We start from the raw sequence: 17,458 nt of genomic DNA on the forward strand, positions 1-17,458 counted from the left end.
TTAAATATTCGTAGATAAGAAAGAATCAGAGTATTCTCACTGTCGCTCCAGTTTCGATATCGATATCGATTCGATATCGGTGTCCGGTGACCGTGCCGGTATCGGTGTCGGAACTGGAGTGATTTGCACCGACAGTGTGAACGTTTCTTTTCAAGTCCCAGTCTTTCTTCGGTCGTGCAGAGAGACGTTACATTTTTTTTTAGTCATTACTTGTAATAAATCGTAGAATTCTGTACTTTATGCATGTGATGCATGACATTCGATTAAGAACAATAAATTATTTTGGCGAGTTTTTTTATAACCGAAAAACCTGTATACAGTGAAATTCGCAAACCTTTCAAAATAATAATTTACTGTTTGGCAATTTCAATAAATATTGTATATGTTAAATTGAATACAAATTTGTAGTTACTATTTGAAATATATAGTTAAAGATAAACGCGGCTTATATGTCCTATGTCGACCATGGATCGAGACTGATTAATTACTATTAAACGACGAGATTTAATCGGACCGTTAACGGCACCATAGTGTGCTGTGTGATCGAGCCTAAATTGCTTAAAAAATCGTAAAACCGACTCTAAAATTCTCTAAGTATGAAATAACAATATTTCATTCTTATATTGATTGATCTGGTTGGCCAAGAGATCTTTTAAATTAGAATTTAATTTATTAAACGATATTTTTTATAAAGAGGTCATAATAGTCTAATTAAAATCACTCGGACATCCAGATTATAAGTAGGACATATCATTGTACGAACATCTCGTGAAATGCGTTAGAATGTACAACCAAGTATTTTTTTAATATGGCTTTTATTTGTGTTGTATCGTGTAGATGGAGAAGGCACGAAGGAGATTGATCGGTGAAAATAATAATTATGCACCTAAGAAACAAAATAGTTGAAATTCGACTGTTAGTTTAAAGACTGCACAGACAATAAAAACCAAGTATTGTTTCTTGCTAATCAAAGTTAGGACCATTGAACATTACTTTGTATGAAGACTGTCAACTGTCAAAAGTCCATACTTGGTACGGGTTCGAGTGGAAATTCAACCTCACACGCCGATAACTTTAGCCAACCCTTCAGACCCATTCAGCAAAGTTTTGCCTTTGATTTCCGAGTAAATTTCCTTCGTTTTGTGTACCAGACGTTAATACACTTTGCAAATAGTATCGAACGATCGATTTGTGTTTATTATTATCGCAAATAACTTCACGTAAGTAAATTTTGTAAAGTGACATTTTTGTTTTGTTATTTTTTAAGTCAGGGTCAGGTAATATCTAATAACTTAGTACGTATGTTTTTGCTACATATTCTGCGCGTGCGCCCTTCCATAAGATCGATATATGTTTAAACTTTTTTGTTTAGTAATACGCATATAGCAATATCTATATAAGCACTACGATGACGCCATACTTATAATCGTGCTATAGAAGTCTTTCTAGGAACATATACACATATATGATCATATTTACCGATCACGCCAGTCAGTGGTTAGAATAGTCAAGAATCTTCAGTCCATCCTTTATTTGGACGAACAGCATACTTCTGCATTTTGCTTGCTGCATGGCATTCTCAGCATTCTCAGCATTCTCCGTATTCATTAGAGGCATATGTGGTAATTTGTCCACTAATTTGTCCACTTTGGTACTTTAAACTCAAATATTTTTGAAACTTACGAAGTCGCTTTCCAATTGAAAAGTGAAAAAATGCACCGAAAATATTTTGTTTACAGAAATATTTAATTTGACAAACATTTTTCTTTTTCAATATTTTAATAGATCTAGGCCAAAGCATTTATAATTAATACGGGTTAATAATTCACTGACGTATCATATTTCAACATCTGAGACAAGCTGAACATTTGTTTAATCTTCCATCGCAATTTATTCAAGTCTATTGATATAACGAATGATTAATTTTATCTTGAATTTGGGTTGAACGTGACTGACCCAGTGTTTGTTTGTTTAGATGTGTTAGAAGAATAGATTGTTGCAGGGATAACTCGAAGCAAAGAAATAAATTGGATTGTTTTATGTAGCTATAAATTTTACAATATTTTGCACTCTTTTGGGTAAATGGAAAAATCTTGTCACTGATCTGTCCGTAATATATAACATTGTTTGCCATATGCATACCTAAATATACATATAGCAACTTTTTGTAACTACGTTGAAAAATTAGTTTAAAACAAAATATATTTAAAAATATATATATTTTTCCTTTTATTATTTGCGTTTAATTCCGAAAATTGTTCTAAAATGTGTAGTACCGCGTAAAAGAAAGACTTTTTATTATTACTTAAAAAACAATGAAGAGTGTGTTTCCAGAAAATGCTAGAAGTGGCCTGATGCATATGATTCTAGCCCATAAAAGGCCATACAGCATAGTTGTAGTTGTCCTATAATGTTATATTTCTTCGAGAGATTATTTAAAAGTTCCTAACTATTCGTATATTCTTTTCAGGTAAAGGACATTTGCAATGAACTGGAAGTACGGGTTTTATGCCATAAAATCTTGCAAAACGTTTCAATTCTTCTTGATGCCGACCGAGGCTCTCTGTTCCTCGTCCAAGGAGAAAAGGCCGCCTCACCTAATCCGCAAAACGGCAGGTAAAGGATCATTAATGTAACTTTCATTTATTTAGGCAGAAATATTTCTGTCGCTGCTATACCACTTGACTTAAATTTCAAGTACCCAGACGATAAATAAGGATGAAAATTTTTTGTATCAGTTTAGTATTGTGATTAGTTACAAAGTTGATCGTGTAACATTTATTCTTTATTACTCAAGATGTCACATAGAACATGGTGTAATGGTTGCAGCTCCTTACAAACATTGTGTAAAATAAAACTTGGCGATTAAAAAGAGTGGCGGAGAGTTTATTGCCAGTTCTTCTTTTCCGTTCTACGCCCTTGATTTGAGAACTGGCAGTAAATGTAAAATTAGATTCATTTATTGTATATTTCTATTTTTTTTGACGTTCATAAGTGTACATTATGTTACCTATATGGATAAATTATGTTTGACTAAGGGCCTGTTTCACAATGTATGGATAAAGTGCCAAATAGCTATGCAACACATAAATTATTCGAAAAATAAAAGTTCCAAATGAGATACTTCGAATTTCATGACGTATAGCGCTATCTGATAGTCGTGAAACGCAAAAATACTATTTATCATACCAATAAGTAACAAATAGCTTATTTGGAACTTATCCGGACATTGTGAAACAGGCCCTTAGTGTACGTGTCAAAGTATTAAGGTAACAAAATATTGGTCCTTGTTCAAAAATTGTAAGGTTATATGTCTATGCGTTTCGTGAGTCTTAGATCAGAAATTATTATAGAAATTGCGTTGTAACATTCTTACTTGAACAGCGATTAATTAGTCTATGTCAACGGGACATTTCGTGATGTTGGTGAACGTGATCAAAGTGACAGAAATACAATGGAATATATTTGAATTGACGTTTCGCAACTTACACGTCATGCTTTACGCAAATTTGGATTTGTTCGGCGAACAAAATCAATCAGCTGGTTCTTTGTATGGCGAAAACTTATATTGAACCTGTGGGGTAATATAACTTTCATAAGTTGTTAGAAGGTACAAACATTCTTAATATCCAAGTATATTTACAGGTGAAATATTCAAACTCTGAAAATATGTTTAAAGGTGCATAAATTACTTATAGTAGATATATTTCATCGTTATAGTAAACACAACTGTCACATTATTGTCATTAAAGGCAGGGATGAGGGACAATGAATGATTGTCAAACATTTTCAATTGAATTTTTGGAAAAGCCGTAATTCGTGCGTTGTGGACTACGTACCTAATAAAATACATGAAAATTTAATCTCCTATAATGTAACCTGATACTGTCGAAAGGTTTCTCGTAAATTAAATAAAGAAATGTCAATGCAAATTTATTTCTCGTGTCTCCGTAAAGTAGAAATACTTCTTCAAATTGACGAAAAGCCTATGTCGCATCCGTAATTATATAAAGCAGAATTTGAGCTTCAGAGGTGTTATTAGGTTTCTTGCTGTATAGAATATAATCTAATATTGTATACCGTATAGGAACATATCAATACAATCATGTAATCATTTGGTCAACCGAAATATATTAATTTGAGAAACTTAGCTCTGGATTTAATACGTGTTAAATTATATGTTAGTGGTATTAATATTTATTTTTATTTTATTCACAAACGCTTGCCAACGCTCGGCACACTAATCCATTGGTACATGTCATAACAATCACACAGGGAAAGAAAATATTGATTCGAAAATTATAAAAACTAAAGTAATATTGTTTTCTTAATGGCAAGGGAAGTGACTAACATATTTTATAACAGACCTATTTTGTTAATAAGAATACCGAAGGGTATCGGTGAGTTTTGACCAAAACGCGTCTTCTTCTGACAGAAGGGACAAATAGAAGAACGGCAGAGGGTACAAGAATTATAAATTAATTATCTACGATTGTCCAAAGACAAGATTTATTATTTCCTGTCCGTACTATATTATCGTAAGATGGTATTTCACGGCTTCCAATGCTGACATGATATTAAATTTCATACAAACAATAACAATTGTAGCAAAACTATCTTTGGTAAGCGAATATCATCCTTATTATTTACACGCAGTAGCAGGTTTAGTATGTCAATGTTTAAATAGTCTGTGGCATAGATGTTGTCCTTCATATGGCATTAATGATGTCGCTATTTGAGCTGGATTAAATATCACGAGAGATTAGGCCTCCCAAGGAGACGAGAACATGTAATCCAATACATAAGGAATATGACATAATATTCAGATCTATAATAAGCAAGATATAACACTAACATGGATATAAATCGAATTGTATTTTAATTTATGTAAGAAGTTGTTTAATATATACACGGGTAATATCACCGTGAGCGTTTAGATATTTTTTACATATTTACTATATACAATTTAACAATACCTATTGAAAAAATTAATCTACTAACCGCCTAGATCAGTGATTCTGAACCTTTTTTTGTCACGGCACATATTTAATGATTTTAAAGTTTGACGGCACACAATTAACGACTTCAAAATTTGGCGGGACACAAAGAAAAAGCTAAAAAAATATTTATTGACTTCAACACACTACATAAATAGTTTATTACTAAGTTTTAATATACGAAATAAACTAATATATGCCTTAATAATATTTAAGGGATTAATTACAAGCTAATAATAAAAAAAATGATATAATTTGATAATATTAACATCATTATATATTTGCATAATTTGGCGGCACAGTTTTGGAATTTGGCGGCACACAAAAGTGCCCCGGAACAGTGGTTGAGAATCACTGGTCTAGATAATGTATGTCTTGAATAAGACGATCCAACTATCTTCAGAAATCGAAAAGGAAATCTGATTACGAATAAACACATAGGAAAACGGCGAGCTAAGTCATCTCCGGTGGAAAAGTACAAACCAGCATATAAAGCGTTTAGTGCAGACCTTCTTTATTAGAGCGTGACAAAGGAAAAAAATCGGAAGTCCAGTGTTCGTACAAATGGCGTACATCCGGCGAGGACCACACATTTTGTTGACTTAACGACGCGCGTCTGCTCTTCGCTTTTATCCTCAACGGTAATCTAATGTAATGTAAAAATAAATATACCAGCTTACCAATCTGTTAGAAAGCTAAATATCATTGTACATTATTTGTCGCGTTAATTTCAAATGGATTTACGTTTTGGGTTTTAGTCACGTTTAATTATAGAATTTAAATTTAATTTTATGTCTTAATACATAGTTTATAATTCACTAGTCGGACAGTTAAATACGCCAAATTATAAATGTTGGTGTTGGTCTCTTTCTAGCTTTTAAGCGACAGTTTTCCGTCACATAATATCATATTATGGATTCTGGGAAGCTGTCTCGTACTATTTTGTATTGTTTACATCCTGGCTAGAATCCAAGTTACTTAACTTTCTACAGCGTTATGTTCCCAAGGGTGCAGTGGGCTAAAGGTCTCATCGCCTCAATCTGTCTTCGGTTACACGCTCAATTTCACGATAGTAATACTGTATGGAATAGCTAGAATGTCGTTATCCTTTCGTCTGTTAAGTGTACTTTTGTTATTGTTTGTGCCTGTACTTTTTCAATAGAATAATCTATCAATTTATTCCTGTGCTTTCTAGAAAACATATCATTTTATACAGATATAATATAGACTTTTGTTTATATTTTCTTTTTAGTCATGCAGTCTTTCTTATTCCACAAATTCTTTACATACAAAGCAACCCATTGGATTTAATAAACGTTTCCAAATGTTCCTAACATTCTCCGCTAAATTGGTGTAAAATTAGACTAAAAGTCCAATTTACATACTCGAATATTTCGGGGAAGTTTTGAATTGTTATTAAATGGGGCGTGACGGTTAACGATCTTACCAAAGTTATTTTGAGAGAGTCTTTTGAACATAACCCAGTGTTACCAGATGTCTTCTAACTTGACTAGATAAAAGCTAATGGGCCAGGAGACGCTAATTCAAGTAATGCTATTGAATTGAAAATAGTGCAAGGAAACGTTTTGCTGCGAGCGTTGCTTGGTATTTTCCTAAGTAAAATAAAGTTTCAGCCTTCAGGTGACTTAGTATTTTTACTGTCTTAGCAGTTTATTATGTATTTCGATTTGTAAATATAATCTTTCGTGAGGTTAAGATTTGGTTGGATAACTTTCCTCGACGTTTTTTTTTATATTTTAATACATGAGTAAATTTTTATTATTTTACAAAGTATGCGTTAAGGAAAATTTTATAAATTTATTTTGTTGATTCTTTTGAGCTTTGGTATTTATAAAGTTGGCTCCAAAGTTGGCAAACTTTGAACTCGTGTAGATCTTGTTTTCATACTTCGCTTAACTTTAATCGCTTTTCACGGCCGTAAGTCTTGAAGATATTCAGCCTTAGAATGATTTTCATATTTCCTTTGTTTTAATTTGCACTCATCATTAATTTACTAACTTATTATCATTTAATGTATTGTTTTATTTTCTATTATTATATCTATTAGGTATTATGTTTTCATTTTTGTATATATTGTACGCGCATCACGCAAGCAATAATTTACTTTATTCATCCCTAATTATTATATCAATTGGTTAGAAATAGGGGTGTCAGAAAGAGAATTAATTTTTATTCTGAAACGTCTCAGGCAACGGCAAAAAAATATTTTTGTCGTGGCAAAATTATACAACCTACATGCGACAATATAATCACATCGAATGTTGAATCTTAAATGAGACATACGAAACACGTCTTCAGAACTGGCTGATAAGTACATCTCTATTGGCTTATCCTGTAAGGTTAAGGTCGAGGGGGTGAAGTGCGGGGGGATTAAGTGGAACGCGTTTGGGAATTTGGGAGATGGCACGAGTGTTGATAATAGCGATACAGTTTTCTTCGTGTGTTGTATTATTTTTGTGTACGAACAATTCAGAGGCAAAATATAATCGTGGTGAGTTCAAACTCGTTGTAGGTGATCGAATCTAGAGTTTAAATGAAAACTCAATGGTGATAGAAATTTGAATAAAATATCGATTAAGCTTTTTTTTGAAGATTTCATACATATAACATAACCGAATAATGCAGTGTATATGCTGAATCATTTAAGTAAAAACCTTCAAATGTCCCGTTCGTTAGCCACCACAATCATAAAAGTGGACTTCCAATATATTGATGATATCGACTATGATAAATATTAATAAGGAAGGATAGTTATACGGTATATGCATATTGCGGTTATAAAGATAAATTATTATTTTATAGCTTCCATAAGTGTTATGACTCTTACCTCCGCCTTTGTAGGATTAAAGTCTTAGGACACGGAACAATGATCTTACCCCGTGCTATGGTTTTGCATTATTTTATGAATCCAGATCTCCTACTAATCCGAACTGACATATTGTAATGCTCCATTCTGACTTAAATCCATTTATCGACGTCGGCTATAGGGCCATTTTATTTTTCGCGATGCCAATATCAAAAGATTAGGTTGGTCGCTTTGAATAAAGTGATTACCCCTGCGCATGTACAAGTACAACCTTAAAGAGCTAGCGAATGTGTTATTGACCTTTGAATTTTAATTGGACAGTATTTTCTTGAAGTCGTATCGATTTGATTACCTCTAATGGCAGCCGGTTCCTGGGAGGTGGTGTGTGGCAGTATGTTCCTTAAGAAAGGAAGATCATGATTTTATCGCTATGCTGATGTTTTTTTTATGAAGAGATACTACACTCTAACACATAACTTATAAGCTCGTTATGTTAAGAAGAACAATGTAGTAATAGTTTAAAGAATATTTTTGTAGTGCTACGAAAAATAGTCGCTAGCATATAGGAACTCATTAATCTTGATACAAAATGGTTATTCACGTCTTGGAAATTGTACCCCACAGATTATGTTACGCAATTTAACTATGATCAAGTACAGTCTTGTGAAAATGGACGGGAATTTTCAAAGAATAAATTGATCACTGTCATTATTCTAAGGATAATGTCTAGCTCTGCCGCAAATCACCACAAATCTTCTTGCACCGTCATCATTTACAAGGCTCTATCGTAAAATTCCTTTAGTCTTACGTTTTTGTCTACTTGCATTTTGACATTTTTCTTAGTTCAAGCGTTTACAAAAACTAAATGTTTAATAGACTCAAAAGGCGAGATATTTCGAATTATTCATAATCATGCCTTTATTCTAAATATGAATATTTATATTTAGTAAATGAATCACGTCTAAATCTATTGCTAAAGTACTGACAGAGGTGAGTGAGATGACTATATAGACCATAACGGTACAATACAATTTAACTATGGAATATATAGTATTGTAGTTAATAGGGTCATTTTAATTATTCAACAGGACAAATATTTTTATATTAGTTACCCCCTTTCTGTACCTACTGCACGTGAAACGGTTATCGTTTCTCGTTAGTTCCTCTGACGTTGCGACACAAAGAGAGCCTTCTTTGAGAATCTTGATCTATTACTGACTTTGATACGATTTCTGGAAACATCCGGATAATAATATTATTTTTTTGTAAAGCAAACTTTTGGATCCGGTTAAAATTTATATTGTATTTGTACTAAAAATCTGTGTTCTTATGAATATGAAAACATGAATGTATAAAAACGTGAGTAAATAAAGAACTATTTGAAATCTTATCCAATACTGTATTTTACGTTAAAAATATGTAAGACAACCCCGTTTTGATAATAGCACCCTTTTGCCTAAAGCTTCCAAATTTAAGATTCTGAACACGTACATTTGAAACAGAGATCTGTTTTGTCGTACAAAATACAGTATGACGGGATTTATCTTTATCTTACTTAATTGATAATGTATTTAAGGAATAAGTGCAGTATTTTAGCATTTTGTAAGTGTATTTGTATGTAAGCAACGTGATTGTTAGGTTAGATTTTATTAAAATGAATTGCTGACCTAACAATACACTACTACTGCTTGAAAACGAGAGAGACAAAGTAATTACTTACCATCTATTTTATAAAACAGATTTTTGTGGTTCTTCTAGAAGTGGTTTCTGTGGAGTTAACATTATTTGGATCAATCATATGCCTTTTTCATGTATTATCGTGAGGTTCAGAGGTCCAAAGACATTCTGTGTAAGAATATTACATTTCAAAACATAATTAAAACAGTATTATTGGTTTAAACGGTTCTAGTTTCTAAATCGGAATCAGAATGTTCGTGAAAATGAACAAGTCAAAAGCACTCATACCCGATGAGCGTGTCTGACGAATAATATGGCTGGAGTATGTAATACGCGCGAAAAGATATATAAAAAATCCAATATTTCATGTAGATAATATCGAAAATTGTATTTGTCGATAACAGTGATTGAAAGGCGACAAAACATTCGAAGCTTTGATTTCATTTGAGTATCAAATAACTCATTTTGAATATTAAGATAAAATGTCGCATGATTTTATCGTAATGATAGAAATCGAAAATGTGCCAGTGCAAGTCTCTGAGGATTCGACCTAGTGATGCCAAATGCCACAGAATCTTCTTTCTACAACCAACTTCAACTTTCAAATTGTATAAAATCAGTTATAGCATTGTTGGTATTTCTAGGTATAAAAGAAATTGTATAGAATGTGCGTGAAAAACAACTGAAGGATACCCCCAAAAGATCTTGATTCCCCCTAAATTTCAGGGAAAACAACCAAGGTAGCGTCACTGCCTTGAGAGACCGGCCGTAGCGTAATTAACTTTATGCGTTTTCCGTCTGTATCCTTGCTAAGGAAGTGCAACAACTATAGAAATTTCACCGTTCCCGATTCGAGCATCGTTTTAACTACTAACAAACATTTAAAATAGTTGTCTAAAATGTCTGTAATCTAAAATAGCGATTCGCAATATACCCCAAGTTATCCCAATGGAGACGTGTTTGTTGGGAGGGGTTTCGTGAGTAGAGGTTTTAAGCGAGACAGTCTGTGCGGAAATGTATTCTCCTCAATAAAAAAAAAAATACATCACGACATATGGTGATCGCGTTTCGATAGCATATAAAATTTATTCTTTTCCTTAATCCCAGCATATCCTTTTTCATTTATATAAATATATTGACGATACAAAAAAATGTTCCATTAAAAATGCAGTTATAGTTATATTAATAACAAATTATGTAATTAAAACGTAAAAGCATTAGATAGATTACTTGATTATGTAAATATCTTATCGGTTAAAGACACCTAATTAGTTTATGACTTATATTGATAATGGATAATTGAGTTTCGTAAACATTAAGTCTGTTTTCATAGAGCGGTTATTGTGCCTACACAATATAACCTATATAATATACTTTATTCATGAATTAAATTAGTCGTAAGTGTACTATTTTAAAAGAACTATTTGGTTTTTGTTTGTCGAATTGGGTTTTTGCTGTGATGGTATGAGTAGTAAAACTCAAATGGTGAAAAAAAAAACAATTAGGTAGGGCACAACAATTGCTGAGTACGATTTTAAGTAACCCCATAGCACCCTATCAATATATTTAATGCTAGTATGCATTTCCTCACAATTTGAACGTCACGAATGTGATCATTAAAAACCTTATAATCTGTTATAACATTAAGTAATATTTACTAACAATAGCTTAGAAATGAATAAAGTTGATTTTATTAAATCCTTACTATTTTTCGATTAGGAAATTCCTCGGACAAGCCAGGAATTCGATTACAGTCCTGTCTTGCGCATGTCCTCCAGGCAGATTGTTTGATTGCCTATACAAATGTGTGATTTAACGAAAATCGTTACATCTAAATTTAGGTCTAGTAGGTATATAAATTTGATTATTGACAAATTTTGTCCTTTATTTACCATAAATAGTGTTTGCTTTTCTGGATTAAACCCTACTAAATAAAACTAATTTTTCCAATTTCTTTCCATAAAAACATTTCTCGGAAATCATAGGATCAATAAAAACAAAATCCAATTGATCCAGCCGTCTTCGAGTTTTCCACTTAGCATATCGAATCTTTTTATTTATATAGATTTAAAACACGAGTAATTAGTTTTTTTTAATAAAGCATATAAACCTTCAAACGTTCAAATGCTGTTCAAAAGTCATGGTCAGTAAGAAATTGTCAAATCAAGTTGACATTTGTTTCACGTATAGAGGAAACTAACCGAAACATCCAACCGACGTTACTTAAAAAATCTCCTCTTCACAGATGCCTGGTGTCGAAGCTCTTCGATGTCTGCTCTAAGTCAACTCCAGAACAGATGGAACAACTTGAGGAGATCAGAATACCATGGGGTTCAGGCATCGTTGGCTACGTGGCGGAGAGCGGCGAACCCGTGAATATACCTGATGCGTACAAGGTATTTTCTAACAATACACATATGTTTAATGCAGTGGATAAGTTAACTAGAATAGAACATACACACAATGTTAATACTCGAAACAAACTAGTCTAAAGTTCCTTTTTGGGAAAAGGGATACATTTTATTAATAATTTCCCAGAGGCTCTTTTCTATTTTATTAAGAAAAGCTGTGTTAAAATGCTTACTATAAAGTTAGCGATTATCAAGTTGATAAAACGGCCGGTGACTAGTGCTAGTACATCATTTTTAAATTTATGCACCTGAGATATTCCTTTAACTACGGAAATATTTAGAAATCACTAGGACCTAGGTCCGGTCAATATGATTTTGGATGTTGAATATTGTTTTTCCAGCGCATCACCCAGTACTCCTACACTTTGTTAATACTCCATAATATTATGGACACTTCCTATAAAAATCATAATTTCTTCTGCTATAAGAATGCTTTGAACATTTGTTCAGACACTACCGATGTAAGGCGTTTCGTAAAGCGGTCCTCGTTAATGTAAGGTCTTCCTTGAACTCAGACATCAGTATATTATGTAGGAGCATAAAAACCCCATTGTTCTACCAGCTTCATGGTAATTTTTTCAAAGCAGATATATTTTATTACCGTGGAAGCTTTAATTTTACCGATTGCTAGGAAGCATTCCGATATCACGCAAACAATTGAGTTCTATTTTAAAAAAACAAAAGAGAATTGATTTCTTTATTTATTTTATATATGGGGTATGCCTGTTTATGGTATGTACCTATGTTTTTATTTTTTTTGTTTCCAAGAAGAATGTAACATTATTACCAACAATGGAATACAAAAGGTATTCCATTTTATACTTTTATTTATGCAACATCGACCATAATAATTTTCGTTATCCATATTAATGAATTATAGATCATAAATTTTAAGACGAATATAAGTCAAGGAAGATAAATGGCAGTAAATTTAATATACCAGGATAAAGGTCCTAAGAGAAATTGTCTTTCGGAGTTCGAAAAGCATTCGCAAAGTGAAAATGATTGATGGCTCTCAAAGTAGATAAATCGATTTAAAATTTATCCTTTTTAGCCTATCTTATTTATTATATATAGCTATATACTTAACGACTAAGTGATATTTGTACTAAGAGAACACGTTAAAAGTAATAACTTAGAGAGGGAGACTTTTTAGTAATTCATACTTTACTATTCATTATGTTTACGACATCATACATAGTACTAAATCTACTGATTGTTGTACAAAATCTTTCATTTAAAATGTATGACAATTAAAGTACTCATAAGTTTTACAAAAAATAGAAATTAAAACATATAAAATAAGATAAGTACACAATAAAATAAAACTACCAGATTTTTTTAGTACTTATAGCAGAAAAAAAAATCATAAGCAGTATTAAGATACTTGAAATTTATATTAAATGTAGTATTATTTGTGTATTAACAATCAGCTTCACTGTTTATGTAGTATTACAGCGTTTTATATACATTAATATGATAAAGAAAAAAAAAATTTCTTTATCATATTATTGTATTCGTTACTTAACGTTATTCCTGATGAACATATGCTATAGAATAAATTTATAAAAACTATACTATATACTATTGACTATAATAATTATATCCTACAAAAAACGAATAAACGATTGCTATATCTTTAAATCATATATATTAGTGAGTATACATTTGCTACAATTTTACAATGTCCAACGGTCTTGTGGAAAGAAAATCATGATATAATTTCTCAAGAACGAAACCCCTATATAGACGTCAAAAATTCTTATTTATAAATCAGAATCTAAAATTCTTCCAATTTGCTTAAACTAATTAGATTCTATAATTAAACGATTCTTAGTAAATTTATAAATAAAACATCTTGTTCTAAGTGAGCCGTTTATAATTTACCTAGCAATATTTCTGAGTTGTGAATAGTGAATTCGCTTTGTGTTGAACTCGTGAAAGAAAAAATCCCTCGGTCTGTTTTTTAGTTGTAAAAACTGCTGCAGCGGAAAATTTTAAAATGTTTTATAAAACCTATTTTTTGTACGAAATCCTTGTTTGTTCAAATAAGAGGACTTGATTACCTTCTGTTGCTTTAACAATATTTTGGTATTTTGCCTTTAGTGATTAAACCTGTGCTTGTAGTGTTTGATACCCGTTGTATATTTTTATATATTTGCCTAAACTTTTTCTTCACTGTCTTTCTCAATACGACTTCTGTTCATCCAAATCAGACTTATATTACCTACGAAACAGTGTTTGAACAGGCCTAGATGTACCATCTGCCAGGAACCAAACTCATCACCTTTCTGACATAGCAATGTCATTACATTTAGTTTCAAATGTATAACGCAATATAGCTGTGATATTCACAAAACACTTTAATTAATAAAAGTGTTTTGTGAATACGTACCAATTCTTAATAGGCCGGCAAATCACTCGCGAGCCCTCGAGAGTGTCCATGGGCGGCGGTATCACTTAACATCAGGTGAGCCTCCTGCCCGTTTGCCCCCTGTTCTATAAAAAAAAATAACTAAAAAAACATTTATCGTTAAGTTTTAATTAAATGTCGCTAACATCTACGTATTTGCAATGTGGAAAATTTCTCGTAATGATAATTGAAGTTGTTTTTAATCACATTAAGTGCAGCTTGTTTGAACAGAGTTAATTAATATGGAAAGTATATTGTTGATATCCATAATTTATATTAATTGGTGTTTTGCATGATAAAATACATTTCCCTGTATTTTTACGTTACTTTAAAAAAACATTCATAAACACATATTCATAAACGTATATCGAGTTCATCGTATCTTTACTTCAGTTATAGTTCTGAAATCTGTCATTTTAAAAACCCTTCTTATGTGTTCTTCTCTTCTTTCTTCTGTTCTTCTTATTCATATGTCGGCATATAACATGTTGGTTGCAGCTCCTTACAAACATTGTGTAAAAAAAACTTGGCGATTAAAGAGTGGCGGAGAGTTTATTGCCAGTTCTTCTCTTCCGTTCTACGCCTTTGATTTGAGAACTGGCGGTAAATGTAAAATTAGAATCATTTAAAGTATATTTTGACGTTTGAGTAAGTGTACATTATGTTCCTTTTATGAATAAATGATTTTTGATTTGATTTGATATGAAGGCAAAGAAAAACGTTTAAGAAATAACTATATCTTATTTAAAATACTTTAAATAATACTAACAATGCCAATGGAAAGCAAGAATTTGGATTAAATCCGTTTAAAAACTATTGACGATGCAATAAAAGCTAACATAACAGTGAATGAGGATTACACATTTGTGCTTCCATGACTAATGGGTGTCAGACTTGGTCTGCATCGTTTAAAATAATGAAAAACGAATTTTGCCAACGAAACACGGAGCTATGTATATAGGAGTATGCTAAACATTAAATTACATGACCGGTGGACGACCAAAAAACTTGCAAAAAGAAGTAGGACGTTCTACAAATATCAATAAAATAAAATGTAACTGTAAAGAGATATCAGAAGCAAAAGAGAGAAATGCATTTAATATGTATTAGAATGATATCCAAAACAAGGCATAAAGATAGGCAGGATAAAACAGAATGGTCTAAAATTGATCGGTCAGAGGATAAAGGCTTCATTTATTATTATTATCATACTTTAAATATTAAGATAAATTTAAATTTGGCGCAGAACGTTATAATTTATCGATATCTTTTGTGATATATTTGTAAAAATTGAGGAGGCAAAGAACATAAAGGTCACCTCTCATACAAAAGATACATCTTTCTATGAAACGTCATTTTTCTACAGAAAACAGGTTGGTGATTGATTCCAAGACTTACGAAAATATTTATTCTTGTACTTGAAGCTCAGAATGTGTACCTCTTGTCTAGATTAATATTGTGATGTAAATGGAACATGATGGATTAATCCCAGATTGACCTTGAGTACAACAAGTCGCAATTGGCCACTTACATGAGTCAACCGCAGAGGCGCCACAGTAACTCAACCGACCACTATCCATTTACTAAGTGCTTACTTAGACCCTAGGGCATTTTAATATTCATAATTGTTATACCCAATTGTAAAGGATAAATTCATATCAAAGTTATCTTTTAATTTTAGGCATGAATCGTATCTGATAGAAGACATCAAGCACGCCATTATTTTTTTCGTTCTGTTGCGAGATTTTGGTGCTATACACAGGTATATTTATTTTCAAAAAATACGGCCATTTATACTGAAAATGGTTTGATTGATTTGATAAATAACATTCTATTTTTAAAATAATCATCAAAAATTTGGGTAATATGTTTGTTGTCTGTGGTTAGCACATAAACAATCTAGATTTTCTTGATTATGTTTTGGGAAAAGACAGTACATTATTAAATCACTTAATTGTAGATTGAGAAATAATATAGGTAATTTTTTTCTTAGGTAAAGTTGTAAATGATTAACACTTAACAAACTCAGACTTATGAATCTCATGTAAAGAGATTCTATCGCTTTAGGGTTCGCAAACTAAGCAATATTTATGTGTAATGTTATATATATATGTAATTTATTATCGAAGCCAATATTACTTTCACTGTTCCCAAACCAATATAAACCCTATCGGAGTTCATGAAGTGTGCAGATTGATGGCTGGCCATTTGTTGTAGGCCGCAGGAATTATTCATGTGTACTCGATCTTACGCTTACGTCACTAATGTTTAATGGTACAAGGACTCGATTAATAAGGGATATGTTAGTACAAAATTAGAGCACCGTTGTTGTAAACCTTGCAATTCTCAACTCGGACACATAAATTCTATTACATGAAGAAAAACTGCCTGAGCTTGTCATGTCTTAACCGTGAGACGAATGACAACGATGAATGTAAATATTACTTATATATTTTAATAAGGCATACATTGGATTCATAGTATTTTATTCATGTTTTTTTAATATTGTTCGTTGTCACGAGTGAGAAGTGTGTATTGGACGAAACCATTGGAATTAGTGTATTACTTAGTATGAGTGCATATTATTAGTCTTAAGTCCTAAAAAAGTGGTAAGTTACAAACTAGTAAAGAAAAACAGTCTTTCCCTTGATAGAGATTGTCAAAAGAAGAATCCCATACTACTTGTATGGGATTCTTTCTTATGTTAAACTTCCTTTAAAAAATAAACAACTTATTTGTCTCAAGTTAGGCTAGACCGTAATGTAAAATTTCTCAGTGGAGATTGATGCACTTTATACATTGCTACCTTCCGAAATGTTAACCTGCCTTATTAAACTCAAAACAATTATGTATGTTAGTATTTTTTCTTTGTTTTTTGTGCAACGAGTTCTTTGACTTAGTTTTACTTACAAATTGCATTATAAGAATTACAATTGCAGTTCCATCATCAGTTTTTATTATCCATATATAACTAATGATAGAACTACTGATAAATCATAGAACATTTCTTTAATAAAAGTATACCTTTTAGAGAAAAAACAAAATCATGTGTTGAGAACATTTTATAAATTATGTGTAACGTACATATAATATGATTAGCATCTATTGAGGTAGGCATAACAATATATCACAA

The 17,458-nt window shown here is 31.8% G+C and overlaps 1 protein-coding gene across 9 annotated transcripts in view; it reads left to right on the plus strand.

Annotated features, from left to right (window-relative positions):
- LOC110996660 (dual 3',5'-cyclic-AMP and -GMP phosphodiesterase 11) overlaps positions 1 to 17,458 on the plus strand; it is a 147,138-nt gene that overhangs the window by 103,747 nt on the left and 25,933 nt on the right. For all 9 annotated transcript variants that reach the window (XM_045632828.1, XM_045632832.1, XM_045632831.1 and 6 more), the window contains 2 exons: positions 2,471 to 2,616; positions 11,747 to 11,897. In XM_045632828.1, coding sequence (XP_045488784.1) covers positions 2,471 to 2,616; positions 11,747 to 11,897 — 297 coding nt within the window. The remainder of the gene's footprint in view (positions 1 to 2,470; positions 2,617 to 11,746; positions 11,898 to 17,458) is intronic.

This window comes from Pieris rapae, chromosome 21, assembly GCF_905147795.1.
Source record: "Pieris rapae chromosome 21, ilPieRapa1.1, whole genome shotgun sequence".
In the NCBI taxonomy this organism is placed as follows: Eukaryota; Metazoa; Arthropoda; class Insecta; order Lepidoptera; family Pieridae; genus Pieris; species Pieris rapae.